At 44.0% G+C, this 15,226-nt stretch overlaps 1 protein-coding gene across 7 annotated transcripts in view; it reads right to left on the reverse strand.

Moving 5' to 3' along the window:
* The window catches only part of LOC128096280 (protein unc-13 homolog B), a 207,862-nt gene extending 193,247 nt beyond the window's left edge, over positions 1-14,615 (reverse strand). For 6 of the 7 annotated variants that reach the window (XM_052715657.1, XM_052715656.1, XM_052715653.1 and 3 more), the window contains exon 1: positions 14,310-14,615. In XM_052715657.1, coding sequence (XP_052571617.1) covers positions 14,310-14,331 — 22 coding nt within the window. In that variant the 5' untranslated portion in view covers positions 14,332-14,615. The remainder of the gene's footprint in view (positions 1-14,309) is intronic. The other variant, XM_052715659.1, reaches the window with a different exon arrangement.
* Between the last annotated feature and the right edge of the window lie 611 nt (positions 14,616-15,226).

Consider the following 15,226-nt stretch of genomic DNA (forward strand, 5'->3'; position numbering starts at 1 on the left):
GAGTCTCTGAAAAAGTAAAGGGCCAAAAGGCCCAGTTCTGAATTCTTGGTGGCTACTGCAGCTGCAGCTTCCTCCCCTGAAGTTACCAGCAGCCCAAGTCCTCACCTAAAGCACTCAGCTTTTGCCCATACAAACCCAGCTGGTGGCAGACACCTCATCACCCCTTGCCTACACCCTAGAAAGTCTCCCTGCTTTGTTTTCTGGGGCTGGAGAACCTGCCCAGAATAAACCTGTTATACTTTTTCAATTCAGCTTGATCCGGCTTACTGTATTGGCACAGAAACCTATTGTTGGGGGGGGGGGTAACAGAAAACCTATCATAAGCACTTGCCACGTAAGTATAGGGACTTGAGTTCCATCTCCAGCACCCATATAAAAAAGCCAGGCATGATGGCATGCATCCCAGTACTAGGGAGGCAGAGACAGGAGAATCCGCTTGCTGGCCAGGCAAGCAAGTCTAATAAGTGAACCCCAGATACCAGCAATTGACTCAGAAAATAAGGTGGACATCCTCCTGATAAATATCACCAGGAGAATTACCTCTAGCCTCCAAACACAGGCACACATACCCACACTCATATGCATGTACACATATACACACACACACCAAATTAATTTTAAAAAATATAAGTCAAAATTATGGGGTTGGGGGGGCTGGAGAGATGGCTCAGAGGTTAAGAGCACCGACTGTTCTTCCAGAGGTCCTGAGCAACCACATGGTGGCTCACAACCATCTGTAATGAAATCTGGCGCCCTCTTCTGGCCTGCAGGCATACATGCAGACACAACATTGTATGCATAATAAATAAATCAAAAAAAAAATTATGGGGTTGGGGATTTAGCTCAGTGGTAGAGCGCTTGCCTAGCAAGCACAAGGCCCTAGGTATGGTCCTCAGCGGGGAGGGGGGGGGAGGGACGATGACATAAGTCAGGGTTGTGCATGGTGGTATATGCCTTTAATCTCAGCACTTGAGCAGGAGGATGTCTGTGAGTTCAAGGCCGGCCTAGTCTACTAAGCCAGGGCTACACAGTAAGAGCCTGTTTTTAAAACTACATAAATAGGGACTGGAGAGATTGCTCAGTGGTTAAGAGCACTGACTGCTCTTCAAGAGAATCTGTGTTTTATTGCCAGCACCCACATGGTGGCTCACAGTCTGTAACTGTAGTCCTATGAGATCAGATGCCCTCTTCTGGTGTGCAGATATACATGCAGACACCCATATAAATTAAATAAATAAATAAACCTTAAAAAAAGGGGATGGGCTGCCGGGCGGTGGTGGCGCACGCCTTTTAGTCCCAGCACTCGGGAGGCAGAACCAGGCGGATCTCTGTGAGTTCGAGGCCAGCCTGGTCTACAGCGTGAGTTCCAGGAAAGGCGCAAAGCTACACAGAGAAACCCTGTCTCGAAAAACCAAAAAAAAAAAAGGGGGGGGGGGATGGGGGGCAGGAATGGAGCATGCCTGTAATTGCACCACTGAGGAGGAAGAGGAGACAGAAAGATCAGTTCAAAGCCATTCTCAGCTACTTACTGAGTTCAAGGCCAGCCTAGATGACATGAGACTAAGTGGGAGGTAGGAGATAAAAGATGGGAGTGACATATTTCACAGTTTTTCTATGGTAGTTCAAATCTCATCAGGAAACATTATACCGCCAGACCTAGAGTAACAGGGCTGTAATCTAGCGATTCAAGAGACTGAGGCAGGAGGATGTGGAGTTCAAAGTCCATCTGGGTTACACAGTGAGACCTTGTTTCAAATAAATAAATGTAATCCCAATTATGTAAGAAGTTGAGGTAGGAGGATCACAAGTTTAAGGCCAACCTGGACAATTTAGTAAGACCCAGTCTCAAAGAATGTTTTTTAAGTTAAAAAAGGGCCTGTCAAATTGCCTTCTAAATAACTCTATTTATGCCTATATATTCATGATGCTGTCAACTCTGGCCATACAAACTTCTTTCTGCAGAAGTTATCAGTGATTGAAGAAATTCATAAGTGATCAGAGGAGGAATAAATGACTTGAATCCATGAATGGGATATCTATTTCACTTCCTTAAAAGGCTCAGGGAATATCACAGAAGAAGGGGCCAAAGAACATGAAAGCCAAAAGTTGGGGAGCGGTGTGAAACACTCGACTTCCATGCATAACAAGCTACCAAACTCTTGAACATAAACAGCAGCTGTGATTATCTGCTCGAGATCTGCCTGTCAACATCCTGTCATAGAAGGAGGAGAGGCTCATGGGACCCAGCCCCTCCTTCAGTTTTAAATTTTGCAATTGATGGGGGCAGAGTGTTTTCTTCAATGGTATAGTCACTGGTAGGGTTTATGGGCTCCCGTAAACAATCCTGATGATCCTCATTGGATAACAACAACAAAAACATCAAAGTAGAAAGAAGGCTACAGGGATTAGCTAGAATGAGAGAAGAACAAGAGAGCATGATGGGGGCTCCATATGATGAAAAACATGAAACCTGTTATTCTGTATACTCAACATATGCTAATAAAAACATTTCTTTTAAGAAAAAAAGCTAAGGGTCAACAAAATGGCGAAGCGGGTAAAGTGCTTTCCATGAAAGTCTGAAAATCTGAGCTCAAGCTCAGGATTCCCTGGAAGGAGGGAGCCAACTCCTGAAAGTTGTCCTCTGACCTCCACACATGCGCCATGGCACAAGCATGTACACTCACACACGTAAGATACATTTCTTAAGTTTAGAACGGGGTGAGGTGTAACTGTGATAAATCACGTAGCTACCATGTGTGAGGCCCTGGGTTCAATGTGCAGTATAGTAAAAAAGAAAACAAAACCCATGTGTATGCTGACACTCAGCTGTAATTCCAGCACTCCTGAAGCTGAAGCAGACGACTGAAAGCCCTGGACCACACTGGCCAACACAGTGAGCGCGGGAAGAGACTTTATAGTCTCCTGCTTTACCTTAACGACCTCACTCACTTGCCCACTTCACCCAATCTGCACTGTCACCAGGCTCGTAAGTGAACCACAGTATATCCACACAGTGAGATGCGGCATAGTGCACTGCCGCTGGAAGTGGAAGCATCTGGCTAACACCTCCCAGGAGGGGTTGTGTATGTGTATAATCTTAGCACTCCAAATGCCAGCCTGGGAAATAAAGCCAGACCCTGTCTCAAAAACAAAAACAAACAAAAAATTAGAAAAAGAGGGCTGGAGATGGAGCTCAGTGATAGAGCACTTGCCTAGCAAGTGTGAGGACCTGAGTCCAATCTTCAGCACTGAAAACAGAACAAAACAAGCTTTTAAAAGACAAGTTATTTCCCTAGTATAGGAAAAAAATTACATTGTTTTACTATTCTAGCTCAGATTTAATAGTCCTAAGTATAGTCTTTGGATTTATACAGGTATCTTCATCTTTCTTTTTTTAATGTTTATTTTACTTTTATTTTATTTATTTATCATTGGTGTGTGTGTGTGTGTGTGTGTGTGTGTGTGTGTGTACAGCATACACATGGAGGTAAGAGGACAACTTTTGGGACTCAGTTCTCTTTCTACCATAGGTTCCAGGAATCAAATTCAGAGCCATGGTCATCAGGCTTGCAGAGCAAGCACTTTTACCTTCTGAGCCATTTCAGAGGCCCCTGGTTTTGTTTTGAGATGGTATCTATGTAGCTTAGGCAGTCCTTGGTCTTCCTGCCTTTATCTATTGGCATTCACGACCACACTCAGCTAGGGACATATTTTTAAAACCCAGGTAGAAGCTGGGTGGTGGTGGTGGTGGTGGTGCTGGCGGCGGCGGCGGCGGCGGCGGCGCCACACACCTTTAATCTCAGCACTTGGGAGGCAGAGCCAGGCGGATCTCTGTGAGTTCGAGGCCAGCCTGGTCTACATACCAAGATCCAGGACAAGCACCAAAACTACACAGAAAAACCCTGTCTTGAAAAACCAAAAAAAAAGGGGGGGGGGGGCAGGTAGAATCTATGGCCTCTTATCTAATATCTAATATAAATTTCTATCATAAGCAAGCACAGAGATAGTACTCAACAAATATTTACAAATGATACACAGCCCAAACTTTAAACAAACTCATAGCAAAGTAAGTCTGAAACACAACATAGGCAAATAGGATTTAAGAATTCAGCTAAAGCATGATTCTTTAGGTTTGGAAGACATTTTATACATATCTTTAGCATATTTGCCTAAAGAGCCCAAATCTTAGAGAAACCATACTTTTATAAACAAAGAAATGAAGCCAAAGCAGTGGCACACACCTAGAATCCCAATATTTGGAAACTGGAGGCAGAAGGATCAGGACTCTAGGACTAGCCTTAAGAACATGAGACTATCACAAAACAAGCAAACAAACCTAAGACATCAGAGAATGTACTGCTTACACAGTTTATGACAGGAGCCATATTAGAGGAAGCAGGTCCTCTCCTCCGCTGCTGCCTGGTGCCTGGAAAGGACAAGGCACAATCAACTTCCTGGTGCCTTAGTCAGGTAAAAGGAATCCCTTAACTACTGGCTTGTAAAGACGGGGATTACCAGAATTCTAATGTGATGGAAACACATAAGAAATTAAATGAAGTAGATGACAACACTGTCAAGGGAAAATAAGAGAAATGTTTTATCAATCTCCTTATGCCTGGAAACATTAAAATCATCCCTACTTGCCCGAGTGGCTAGAAACCAAAATTTATTCTGAGTAGAATGGACACATATTGATCATGAATGTCCTATAAATATTTGAGCCATCAAAGTTAACCTATGAGTTTCCTATCAGTATCCTTTAGGTTAATTGGAAGACTAATTAGTGACAATAAATCATAAGCTCTTTAAGGGCAAGTTGCAACATAAATCAACTCTGCTCACTTAACATTACTAAAAACACTGTTTTACTTTAAAAATGGAAGTAATACATGTGCAATATGGGGGAAATTGTGGTGCAAGAAGGACTCCAGGGCCCTCAGCAAACAGGTAGGAACTCTGTCACTGAACTACAACCAAGCCAAAATGTTTAAAAGTACTTATTTTGTGTGTTTGAGACAGAAGTGACACAGACGTTCCACAGTGTACATGCTGCCCAGTTTAAATATATATATAATATATATATATATATATATTATATATATATATATATTTAAAGAACAGAGCCTGGAGAAATGGCTCAGTGGTGCTTAATGCACAGGACTGGGATTTGCCTCCCAGCATTACATAGTGGCTCACAACCACCTACAACTCCAGTTCCAGGGATCTGATGCTCTCTTCGTCTCCTTGGGCTCCTGCACATAAACTTATGTAGGCACAGACACATACACATCAAAATAATAAATAAATAATTTTAAAACAGAAAAGAACAGGTAAATCACAAGTCAAACTTAGAAGAACAGGCGTTTTTTAATTTCATTGTATTTATGTATTTGTTTCCATGTAGGAGGTACACATGCCACAGGCACATATGGTGGCCAGAGTTCAACTTGCAGGAGTCTGTTCTCACCTTCCACCAGGCTTGGTGGCGTGTGCTTTTACCTACTGAGCCATCTTGCCAGTCCTCTTCGATCCTTTTGATAGGCACGAAGTACTACCTGCTGATGGAGGACCTGTCGCTAGTAAAAGATGCTCATCTAAGAGACACTGAGCCATTTGTTTCCTAATGGATCCACCTGAGCATAATTATTATGCCAAGGAAAACAGCACCCAGCAAACCACACAGGAGATTCAGGTAAAAACCTGATTGTAAAGTTAAACACCTAACAAAAAATGCCAATAAGCTGCAGTGTGGTAGTATTATGTTCCCCAAAATAGTGTGCACCCTAATAAACTTATCTGGGGTCAGAGACAGAAAAGCCACTAGATACAAAGGCTAGAAAATGATGGCACTCACATCTTTAATCCTAGCATTCCAGAGGCAGAAATCCATGTGTTCAAGGATACAGCCAAGCATGGTGACTCACGCCTTTAATCCCAGAAAGCAAGCCTTTAATCCCAGGGAGTGGTGGTAGAAAGCAGAAAGGTATATAAGGTGTGAGGACCAGAAACTAGAAGCATTTGGCTGGTTAAGCTTTTAGGCTTCTAGCAGCACGGTTCAGCTGAGAGCCATTTGGATATGAGGACACAGAGGCTTCCAGTCTGAGGAAACAAGACCAGCTGAGAAGTTGGCCAGGTGAGCTTAGCTGTGGCTTGTTCTGTCTCTCTGACCATCCAGCATTTCACCCCAATAACTGGCCCCGGGTTTGATTTTATTAATAAGACTCTCTAAGATTCATGCTACACTGCAGCACTATGATAAGAAATTTTTAAAATTCTAAATATCCACCAATACTAAACTGTTTAAAGTAAGGACATGTATAGTGGAATGCTCTCCCACTACTAAGAAGAATCAGGTATTAGATGTAGTAGCATATGTATATAATTCTAGCAATCAGAAGGATCCCTACAAGTTCAAGGCCAGCCTAGTCTACATAGGAGAGTTCCAGGCCAGCAAGGACTACATAGTGACCTGTCTCAAAATACGCGTGTGTGTGTGTGTGTGTGTGTGTGTGTGTGTGTGTGTGTGTGTGTGTGTGTGTGTAGTCATGAGTTATATAATCCAAAAAGAAAACATGAAATTAACTTTTTTTTTTTTTCTCCAGATAGGGTTTCTCTGTGTAGCTTTGAGCCTTTCCTGGATCTCGCTCTGTAGACTAGGCTGGCCTCGAACTCACAGAGATCCGCCTGGTTCTGCCTCCCGAGTGCTGGGACTAAAAGCGTGCGCCACCACCGCCCGGCTGAAATTAACTTTTTATGATTTATTTGTATTTTATGTGCACTGGTGTTTTGCCTGCATATATGTCTGTGTGAGGGTGTTGGGTCCCCTAGAACTGAAGTTACAGATAGTTTTAAGCTGCCATGTGGGTGCTGGAAATTGAACCTGGGTCCTCTGGAAGAGCACTCAGTACTCTTAACTACTGAACAATCTCTCTAGCCCCATGAAATTAACTTTAAAAAAAATAAGAAGGCCGGGCGGTGGTGGCGCACGCCTTTAATCCCAGCACTCGGGAGGCAGAGCCAGGCGGATCTCTGTGAGTTCGAGGCCAGCCTGGGCTACCAAGTGAGTTCCAGGAAAAGGCGCAAAGCTACACAGAGAAACCCTGTCTCGAAAAACCAAAAAAAAAAAAAAGAAATAAGCTGTGCAGTGGTGGTGCACACCTTTAATCCCAGCATTGGGGGGCAGGGTTGGGGGAGGGGGGGTGCAGAGGCAGGTAGAGCTCTCTCAGTTCAGGGCCAGTCTGGGCTACAGAGTGAGTTCCAGGACAGCCAGGGCTACACAGAGAAACCCTGTCTCAAAAACATAAATTAAATAAATAAATAAATAAAACAAAACAAAACAAAATAAAAATGAGAAATAATATTGGCTAGAGATATAGTTTACTGGTAGAAACTACCATGCCTAAAGGCCTAGGTTCAAATGTGGAATATTATGTACATTAAATTATATAACCTATATACTCATATGGAGCCTGGCATGGTGACATGGTAATATCATCACTTGAGGCAGGAGGATCAAGAGTTCAAGGTCACTCTCAGCTAGAAGGCAAGTTTGTGGCCTGCCTGGGCTGTATAACACCATCTATAGATGCCTGTATGTTGAAAGAATTCACGTTATGAAAATTTATAATATACACAAAACAGTAAATAGTAATTACTAGTAAGAAGTGAGAAATAAAGAATGGTTACAGGGAAACATTTTCCTTTCACTTCACATTCAACTGTCTGAATACTCTACCACGCATAGCAATTACCTTATAATAAAAACCAGCCGGGCGGTGGTGGTGCACGCCTTTAATCCCAGCACTCGGGAGGCAGAGCCAGGCGGATCTCTGTGAGTTCGAGGCCAGCCTGGGCTACCAAGTGAGTCCCAGGAAAGGCTCAAAGCTACACAGAGAAACCCTGTCTCGAAAAACCGGAAAAAAAAAAAAAAAAAAAAAAAACAAGTTTTAGGTGTAGCTCAGTGGTACAGCACTTGCTCAGCAGGCACCGGGCCTAGGGTTCAGCTCCCAACACACACATAAAGGTTGTGAATTTTTTAAAGAATGGCTTCGGGTGGTGGTGGGGAAACCATGAAGAATTTTATTTTCCTTTTTACACTTTTCTGCATAGTCTCAAATTTTGAGATATATTATTATCATCTATTACTTTCAGGGACTGCTTGTTGCCGTGCTGAGGACTGAATTCAGGGTCTCCTTATGGTAGGCCAACACTCTACCACTGAATTACATACACAGTGAATATATTGCTTTTTAAATTTTCGAGGCTCTTTTCTAAAGGGTCCCACTCTGAAGTGCAAGCTAGCCTTGAACTCATGGTGATCCTCCTGCCACAGCTCCAGCATATTGGGATTACAGGTATGCACCACTACTAACAGCCCAAAAACTATTTTCTTCTTCTTTTTGAAACAAGTTCTCATATAGACCAGGTTGGCCTTGAATTGATCCTCTGAAGTCCACCCCCTAAATGCTAGGACTACAGATGTATGCCACCACACCCAATGCCAAACTACTTTTCCACAAATGAAACGAACACTTATGGAAGAAATTGGGATCAGGATCCATAGTTCAATTATTTGAATTACAAAGAAATATAAAAGGCCCAATTCTCGCCGGGCGGTGGTGGCGCACGCCTTTAATCCCAGCACTCGGGAGGCAGAGCCAGGCGGATCTCTGTGAGTTCGAGGCCAGCCTGGTCTCCAAAGCGAGTTCCAGGAAAGGCGCAAAGCTACACAGAGAAACCCTGTCTCGAAAAACCAAAAAAAAAAAAAAAACCAAAAAAAAAAAGGCCCAATTCTCAAAATGCGTATATTAAAGTTAGTCATGCATACCAAGAGAATGAAAGCTAAAAAGTCCTTATTTAGTTTACTGTGGTTGCTCTTATATTAAACTGACTACAACAGAAACAAAATAGTATCATTATTCTGAGTAAACTTGTACTAAAACATATTGAAGAAATATATAGTTTGTTTTTTGAGACAGGGTCTCTCTACATATCCCAGAGCTCTAGAACTCATTATATAGACCAGGCTGGCCTTGAACTCACAGAGATCTGCCTGCCTCTGCCTGGGATTAAGGGCATGTACCAAGACCAGCCAATATGTTTTGTTATATTTTAACAAATGTTTAAAGAAAATCAAAGTGAAATCCATAACATAATGATTCTCCTTTTTTTGAGACAAAATTTCTCTGCATAGCCCTGGCTGCCCCCGGAACTCACTTTGAAGAATGGGCTGGCCTTGAACTTAGAGATCCACCTGACTCTACCTCCCAGTCTGGGGATTAAAGGTGCACCACCACCACCTGGCAACATAATGGTTTCTTAAAAATTAAAAAAAAAAAAAAAAAAGGAAGGAAGGAAGGAAGGAAGGAAGGAAGGAAGGAAGGAAAAAGAAAGACAGACAAACCTTCTACCTAAAGGAAGACATCCCTCCAACTCCTTCACTCACTGCTTACAATGTAAAGTAGTTCTCATAAGTAGTCTATTACATTTCTTTCTTAAGAAAAACCGTAACTGGCAACGTTCTTTGTTTGGGTTTTGTTCATTTTTGTGGTGTTAGGGATCAAACACAGGGACTGGACCTGTGAGGCAGCTCTACCACTCAGCCATAACCCCAGCCCTTAACATAAAGGTCTTCTTTCTGTTAAGCTAAAATTAAGTTTCCAATAATTTTATTAGTTATTTAGTTATTTGTTTATATTTGGTCTTTCAGGAAAGGCTCTCAACAGAACCTAGCCTGATCTTTCTGTCTCTGCTTCTCAAGTGCTAGGATTACAGAAAAGAGCCACCACCTGACAAAACTCTATAATTTAAACCACTGACCCATTTATCTTGGTTCTATCCTTTTATTGACAAGGTGATCTAGAAAAACTTTTAAACTATTTTCATCTGTTATTATGACCCTTTCCATCTTAAATCTACTCAGAATTAAACTTCTATCTTATTCAAAGGGCTTCTACACTTATTAGTCTAACCAATCTCCTCTTCAATAATAACAACAATTCCTCAATCTAGTTTTTCATTGTGCCCCTTACAAGGGACTATTTCAGCTCAAGACAATTGCAGTTTGATCCGACCAATGCTGTCTCCTTTGTCCAGGTCACCTTAAGTGTAACAATACAAAACCAATGCCAGTGTAAATGATTCACTGCCAAATTAGAGCCACTGTCCAGACCACAAGTTCGCTAAGGTTTAAAGGAGAAAAAGGTCACTGAGGACTAAGGAAGTTTTCAACAGAGGTAGGTATACTTTAAACTGTGAAAAGGATATATTTTAGATAAATAGAAGATATAAGTCTCTTAGAGGATACAAGCACAGACCAAAGCACATGCAGAATGAACGAAGTTAGTGCTAAAGAACGAAGTACTGCCGGGCGGTGGCACATGCCTTTAATCCCAGCACTCGGGAGGCACAGCCAGGCAGATCTCTGTGAGTTCAAGGCCAGTCTGGGCTACAGAACGAGATCCAGGACAGGCACCAAAACTACACAGAGAAACCCTGTCTCGAAAAACCAAAAGAAAAATAAATAAAAAAGAGCAAAGTACTGGTAAAAGTGTCATCGCTCGAGAGATGCTGTGGCAGTTAAGAGCACATACTGTAGCTCTTGCAGAGGACCTGAGTTTAGTTCCCAGCACCCACACAGGGGTGTCTCACCCTCCTGTAACTCAAGCTCCAGCATCCAATTGTCACTTCTGGACTCTGGGGACATCTGTGTCTACAGGTGGACATACCCCCACACAGATATACATAGATACACATAATTTAAAATAAATCCTTTAGAAGAAGAACATACGTACCAAAAAGGAGAGCTAAGGCTAGCCAGGTGACTTAGTAGGCAAAGGCACTTGCTGCCAAGCCTAACAACCAGACTTCCATCTCCAGACCTCACATGGTAGAAGGAAAGAACTGGCTCCAGCTAGTTGTCATCCGACCTCCACAAAAGGCATGAACCTCCATACATACACACACTAAATAAATAAGTTTCAGGGACTGAGGAGATAGCTCATCAATTAAGAGCATTAGCTACTATTCTAACGGACAAGGATTTGATTCCCAGTACCCACATGGTCATTTACAGCCATCTATAACACTAGTTCCATGGGATCCAAGGCCTCTTCTGATCTCCCAGAGCATCAGGCAGGTATGTGGTACACCAACATACATGCAGGCAAAACATCCATACACATACAGATATAATAAAATTTTAAAGATAAGCAAGAATCATATGAGAGAGCATATGGGAGTCAAGATACTGAGAGCCTTTAACCTGTGGGAAATAAGGCATGATTGAAGAGTTAGACCATGGAAATAAGTTCCTGGAGATGTTTGGGGATGGTTATATCAAAACCAATTTGGCCAGCACTCAGCAGGAAGAAGCTGGAGGACCAGGAATTCAAGGGTATGTGAGACTGTCTCAAATAAATAATAAAGTTAAAGGCAAAACAATAAAAACAAAAAAAAACACAATTTACCAAGTTTACTACATGAAAAAGTTTCCTTTTTCTTCTTTTTTTTTCTTAGAGACAGGGTTTCTCTGTGTAGCCGGCTATCCTGAAACTTGCTTTGTAGACCAGGGTGGCTTCAAACTCAGAGACCCAATTGCCTCAGCCTTCCAATTAAAGGCATGTGCCACCACGCCAACCTGAAAAGTTTCTAATCCAATTCCACTCACTCCAAGGTGAATTGAAATTGAGTTGTTAAATAGTATCACTAGATAGTCTGCTTTCAGACAATAAATAGCATCCATCCCTCCTACCAGTGAGGGGTAGTGGTGGCCGCAAATATCTACAATCCCAGCACTTGTGTGTAGAGTTGTTTTGGTTTTATTTGCTTATTTTTGAGACAAGGTCTCACTAATGTAGTCATGGCTGGCAGGGAATTCATTATGTAGACCAGGCTGGCCTAAAATTCAGAGACCTGCCTGCCTCTGCTTCCCAAATTTTGGAATTAAATGTATGTATGACCAGGTACAACAATCCCAGTACTTAGAAGACTAAGGCAGGAGGATCACTACCAGTCACCACCAGTTCAAGACCAGCCTGGGTTACATAATGAGTTATGGGCTACAAAAGGAAATATTATCTCAAAAACAAAACAAACAAACAAAAAAAAAACAGCAACAAAACAACAAATTCCAGCTGTCAAAATATAATGCAAGGGCCGGGCGGTGGTGGCGCACGCCTTTAATCCCAGCACTCGGGAGGCAGAGGCAGGCGGATCTTTGTGAGTTCGAGGCCAGCCTGGTCTACAGAGCGAGATCCAGGTACAGCGCAAAGCTACACAGAGAAACCCTGTCTCGAAAAACAAAAAAAACAAAAAAAAAATATATAATGCAAGGAACGCCACTGTATAAGATTTAGTTTTCCCAGGTGTAATAGCTCACACCAGCAATCCAGAAACTCAGAAGGCCAAGGCCAGCCTGGGCTACAAAGTGAGATTCTGCTCTGCCCACTCCCCACAAAGAAGCAAAGAGGAGTAAGTATCTAGATCAGTGATTAAGTGTGCTTAATGTGCCAGGGAAACTAAGTTCAAACCCCAGCAAACAAGCAAGAAGCAAACCAGGCATGGTAGCACAAACCTGTAATCCCAGAAATCGGGAGGTAGGAGGATTGACTCTAGATTAAGGATGGGGAGGGAGAGGGAGAGAGAGGGAGGGAGAGGGAGGGAGAGGGAGGACAGACAGAGACAGTGACAGACTAAATAACAGAATTTCCAGACAATGAAAGCTGACTGATATTAAAGCAAATAAGAACAGCAACAGCTTTTCTACTTATTTAAATTCAGACAAATAACTTCTGATTTAAAAATGCTCCTGCCTAGGGAGTCTTTCCCAAGGTCTAGCTCTGTATGGTGTGGCAGCAGAGAATTAATAAACTGTCCAAGAGGCATTTCCAAACCCAACCTCTCCCAAATCCTGCTACTCGGCAGCAGGGATCTAAAGGAATAAATAGACTCCCAGCTGCTGAGGGGGAAATGCCTCCCCTAAAACCAAAGCAAAATTCTCATTAATGAAAAATCAACCACTAAAGAAGAAAAACTGTATCTCCCATAATCCCCGGAAATAACCAAATCCTATTTGAGGTTAGTGCAGATTTAATGAGACAGTGGACGAGAGCAACCCAAAGCAGTTCCATTTGCCAGCAGCTGGGGGAAACACTGTCATCAGAGAGATCACAAACAACAATGCTTCTAATCTGTGCAGCCAAAAGAAACATGAACTCGTAGCTACCCAGTAAAAAGCGACAGGAAAGGACTCTGGGAAGGCCGTGGTGGTAAGTGTGCTCTCACAATCAAGCCACTTTATTGTACCATTGTGTTCAACAGATAGGACTGGCTTCTAACTTGAATTTCCCAAGATCTAATTCAGCTATCCAAACCCTAATTTTTCTGACCAGATAATCTCTCTAAAACCACGGTTCTTGCATTCATTCAAAATTTCTACGGAGTGTGGCTCTTGGAATACTGCAAAAACCAGCAACAAAGAGTCACTACTCACATAGAGCTAAGTCCAGGGCACGGTATCTCACTAAGACTAAAAAACTCCAAAGCTCTCTCCATCTAGTTTTATAAAAGCTTCCTGTAATCCCAGGAGGTGAAGCTGTTAGATCACGACTTCCAAACCAGCCTGGGCTACATAACAAGACTGTTTTGTTACCAACCAAAAACAAAAACATACACAAACACACATGCCTTCCTGGATGGATCAAGTGTCCTCAGAGAAAGGGAGAGATGCTAACGTAAAATAAACCGTATCTACATGTTCTGCTTCCAAAGGAGAGAGGCCAGCATGTTCTTCGTCAAAGTGTTATTATGAGAGAATAACTTTAGCCTAGACACAGGCTGAGAGGTCCAGGGGAGGAGCCAGACAACAGAAAGATGCAAATCAAGAAACAAACTAAAGGATGTGACAGCTGTACCACTAACACGGTCAGAGTGATAAAAAAGAAGCTGCCTCCAAGCCGACTACTTTCACAGCGCACGGAGAAGAATAGAGATTGCGGGCTACGGACAGGCACCGACCACAGGCGGTCCCCTAAGTAATCCACTCTCGTCAGACCCCTTGCAACATCGTCGTCACACGGCTGCCAGAACGAAGAGGTGACAGTCCACTGCCGAAGGGGGGGGGACAGAAAAGAGCGGGGGGGCGGGGGGTGGGGGTCGTCGAATGTTTACAAGTGACTGTGAACACATCCGCGCCCCCTCCCCGGGAACGCACGAGGACTGAAGTTCGGGAGAGGCGGTGCCGGGACGCTCCTAGAAGCGTGTGGCCAGGCAGGCGTGGGAGCCTCGGGTCCCGCCGGCCGCGCACTCACCGCGCACGCACAGCAGCGACATGGCCGAGGCGCGGACCAGCCTCCGCCGCACCTCAGCGCCGGGCCGCTCCCTCTTTTCTCTCAGCAGGTGCCGCGCCGCCTCGGGCTGTCCGCCTCCCGGGTCCGGCCGCTACTCATGGTGCCCGTCGCCGGCCGCGTTCCCCGCTCCCTCGGAACCGCCCGGGTCCTCACGGTCGGACTGAGCCGAGGAAAGAGCTCAGGCTCCACCGGCAAACTGGGGACTGGGCGCGGCCCCGAGGCGCCATAGCTGCGAAGCGGGAGCCACCGGAGCTCCCTCCCGTCACTCGGGCTGGGAGCCGTGCGAGAGAGCCTGGGCGGAGCCAAGCCTCGGGGCCACGCCCCCGGCCAATCCGCTGGCGCCCAGTCTGCCGACCCCGCCCCTCAGGAGCACGTAGACAACGAGGTCCCCTTCATTTTCCTAATATGCGAGATTGACAGCAGCTCCGCCCGCTGAAAGGACTTTAAAACAAGGGTGGGCGGAACTAACCCTCACCTGTGAGCGGCGGGAATTGAAACATTTTGCTCCTCCCACGTGTGTGCGTTTTTTTCACACACACACAAAAAAACCAGATTCTTTTAATTGAAGACTTTGCGATGGATTTCCTTTAATGAGGCAAACCTTACAACCGAAGAGGTACTTCTCATAGTAATTACACAAGGTTGCGCTGAGGCTGTGAAGGCAAAATTCCAGCTCTTCAGGAAATGGAGGCTGGGGAATTCAAGGCCATCCTTGGCTACACGACTAATCTGAGGCCAGCCTGAAGATTTGGAGCAGGATAATTAGGCACCTTAGTCAAGAGATCTCAAAGACAGTGGGCATTTTTTAGGTTACTCGTGGTAGGAGTACTTAGCTATTTATCACAGTTTTTGTAGAGCGATCAAGGAGCTGAAAAAGG

This window comes from Peromyscus californicus, unplaced genomic scaffold (assembly GCF_007827085.1).
Source record: "Peromyscus californicus insignis strain IS unplaced genomic scaffold, ASM782708v3 Scaffold_5__1_contigs__length_169319896, whole genome shotgun sequence".
Classification (NCBI taxonomy): Eukaryota; Metazoa; Chordata; class Mammalia; order Rodentia; family Cricetidae; genus Peromyscus; species Peromyscus californicus.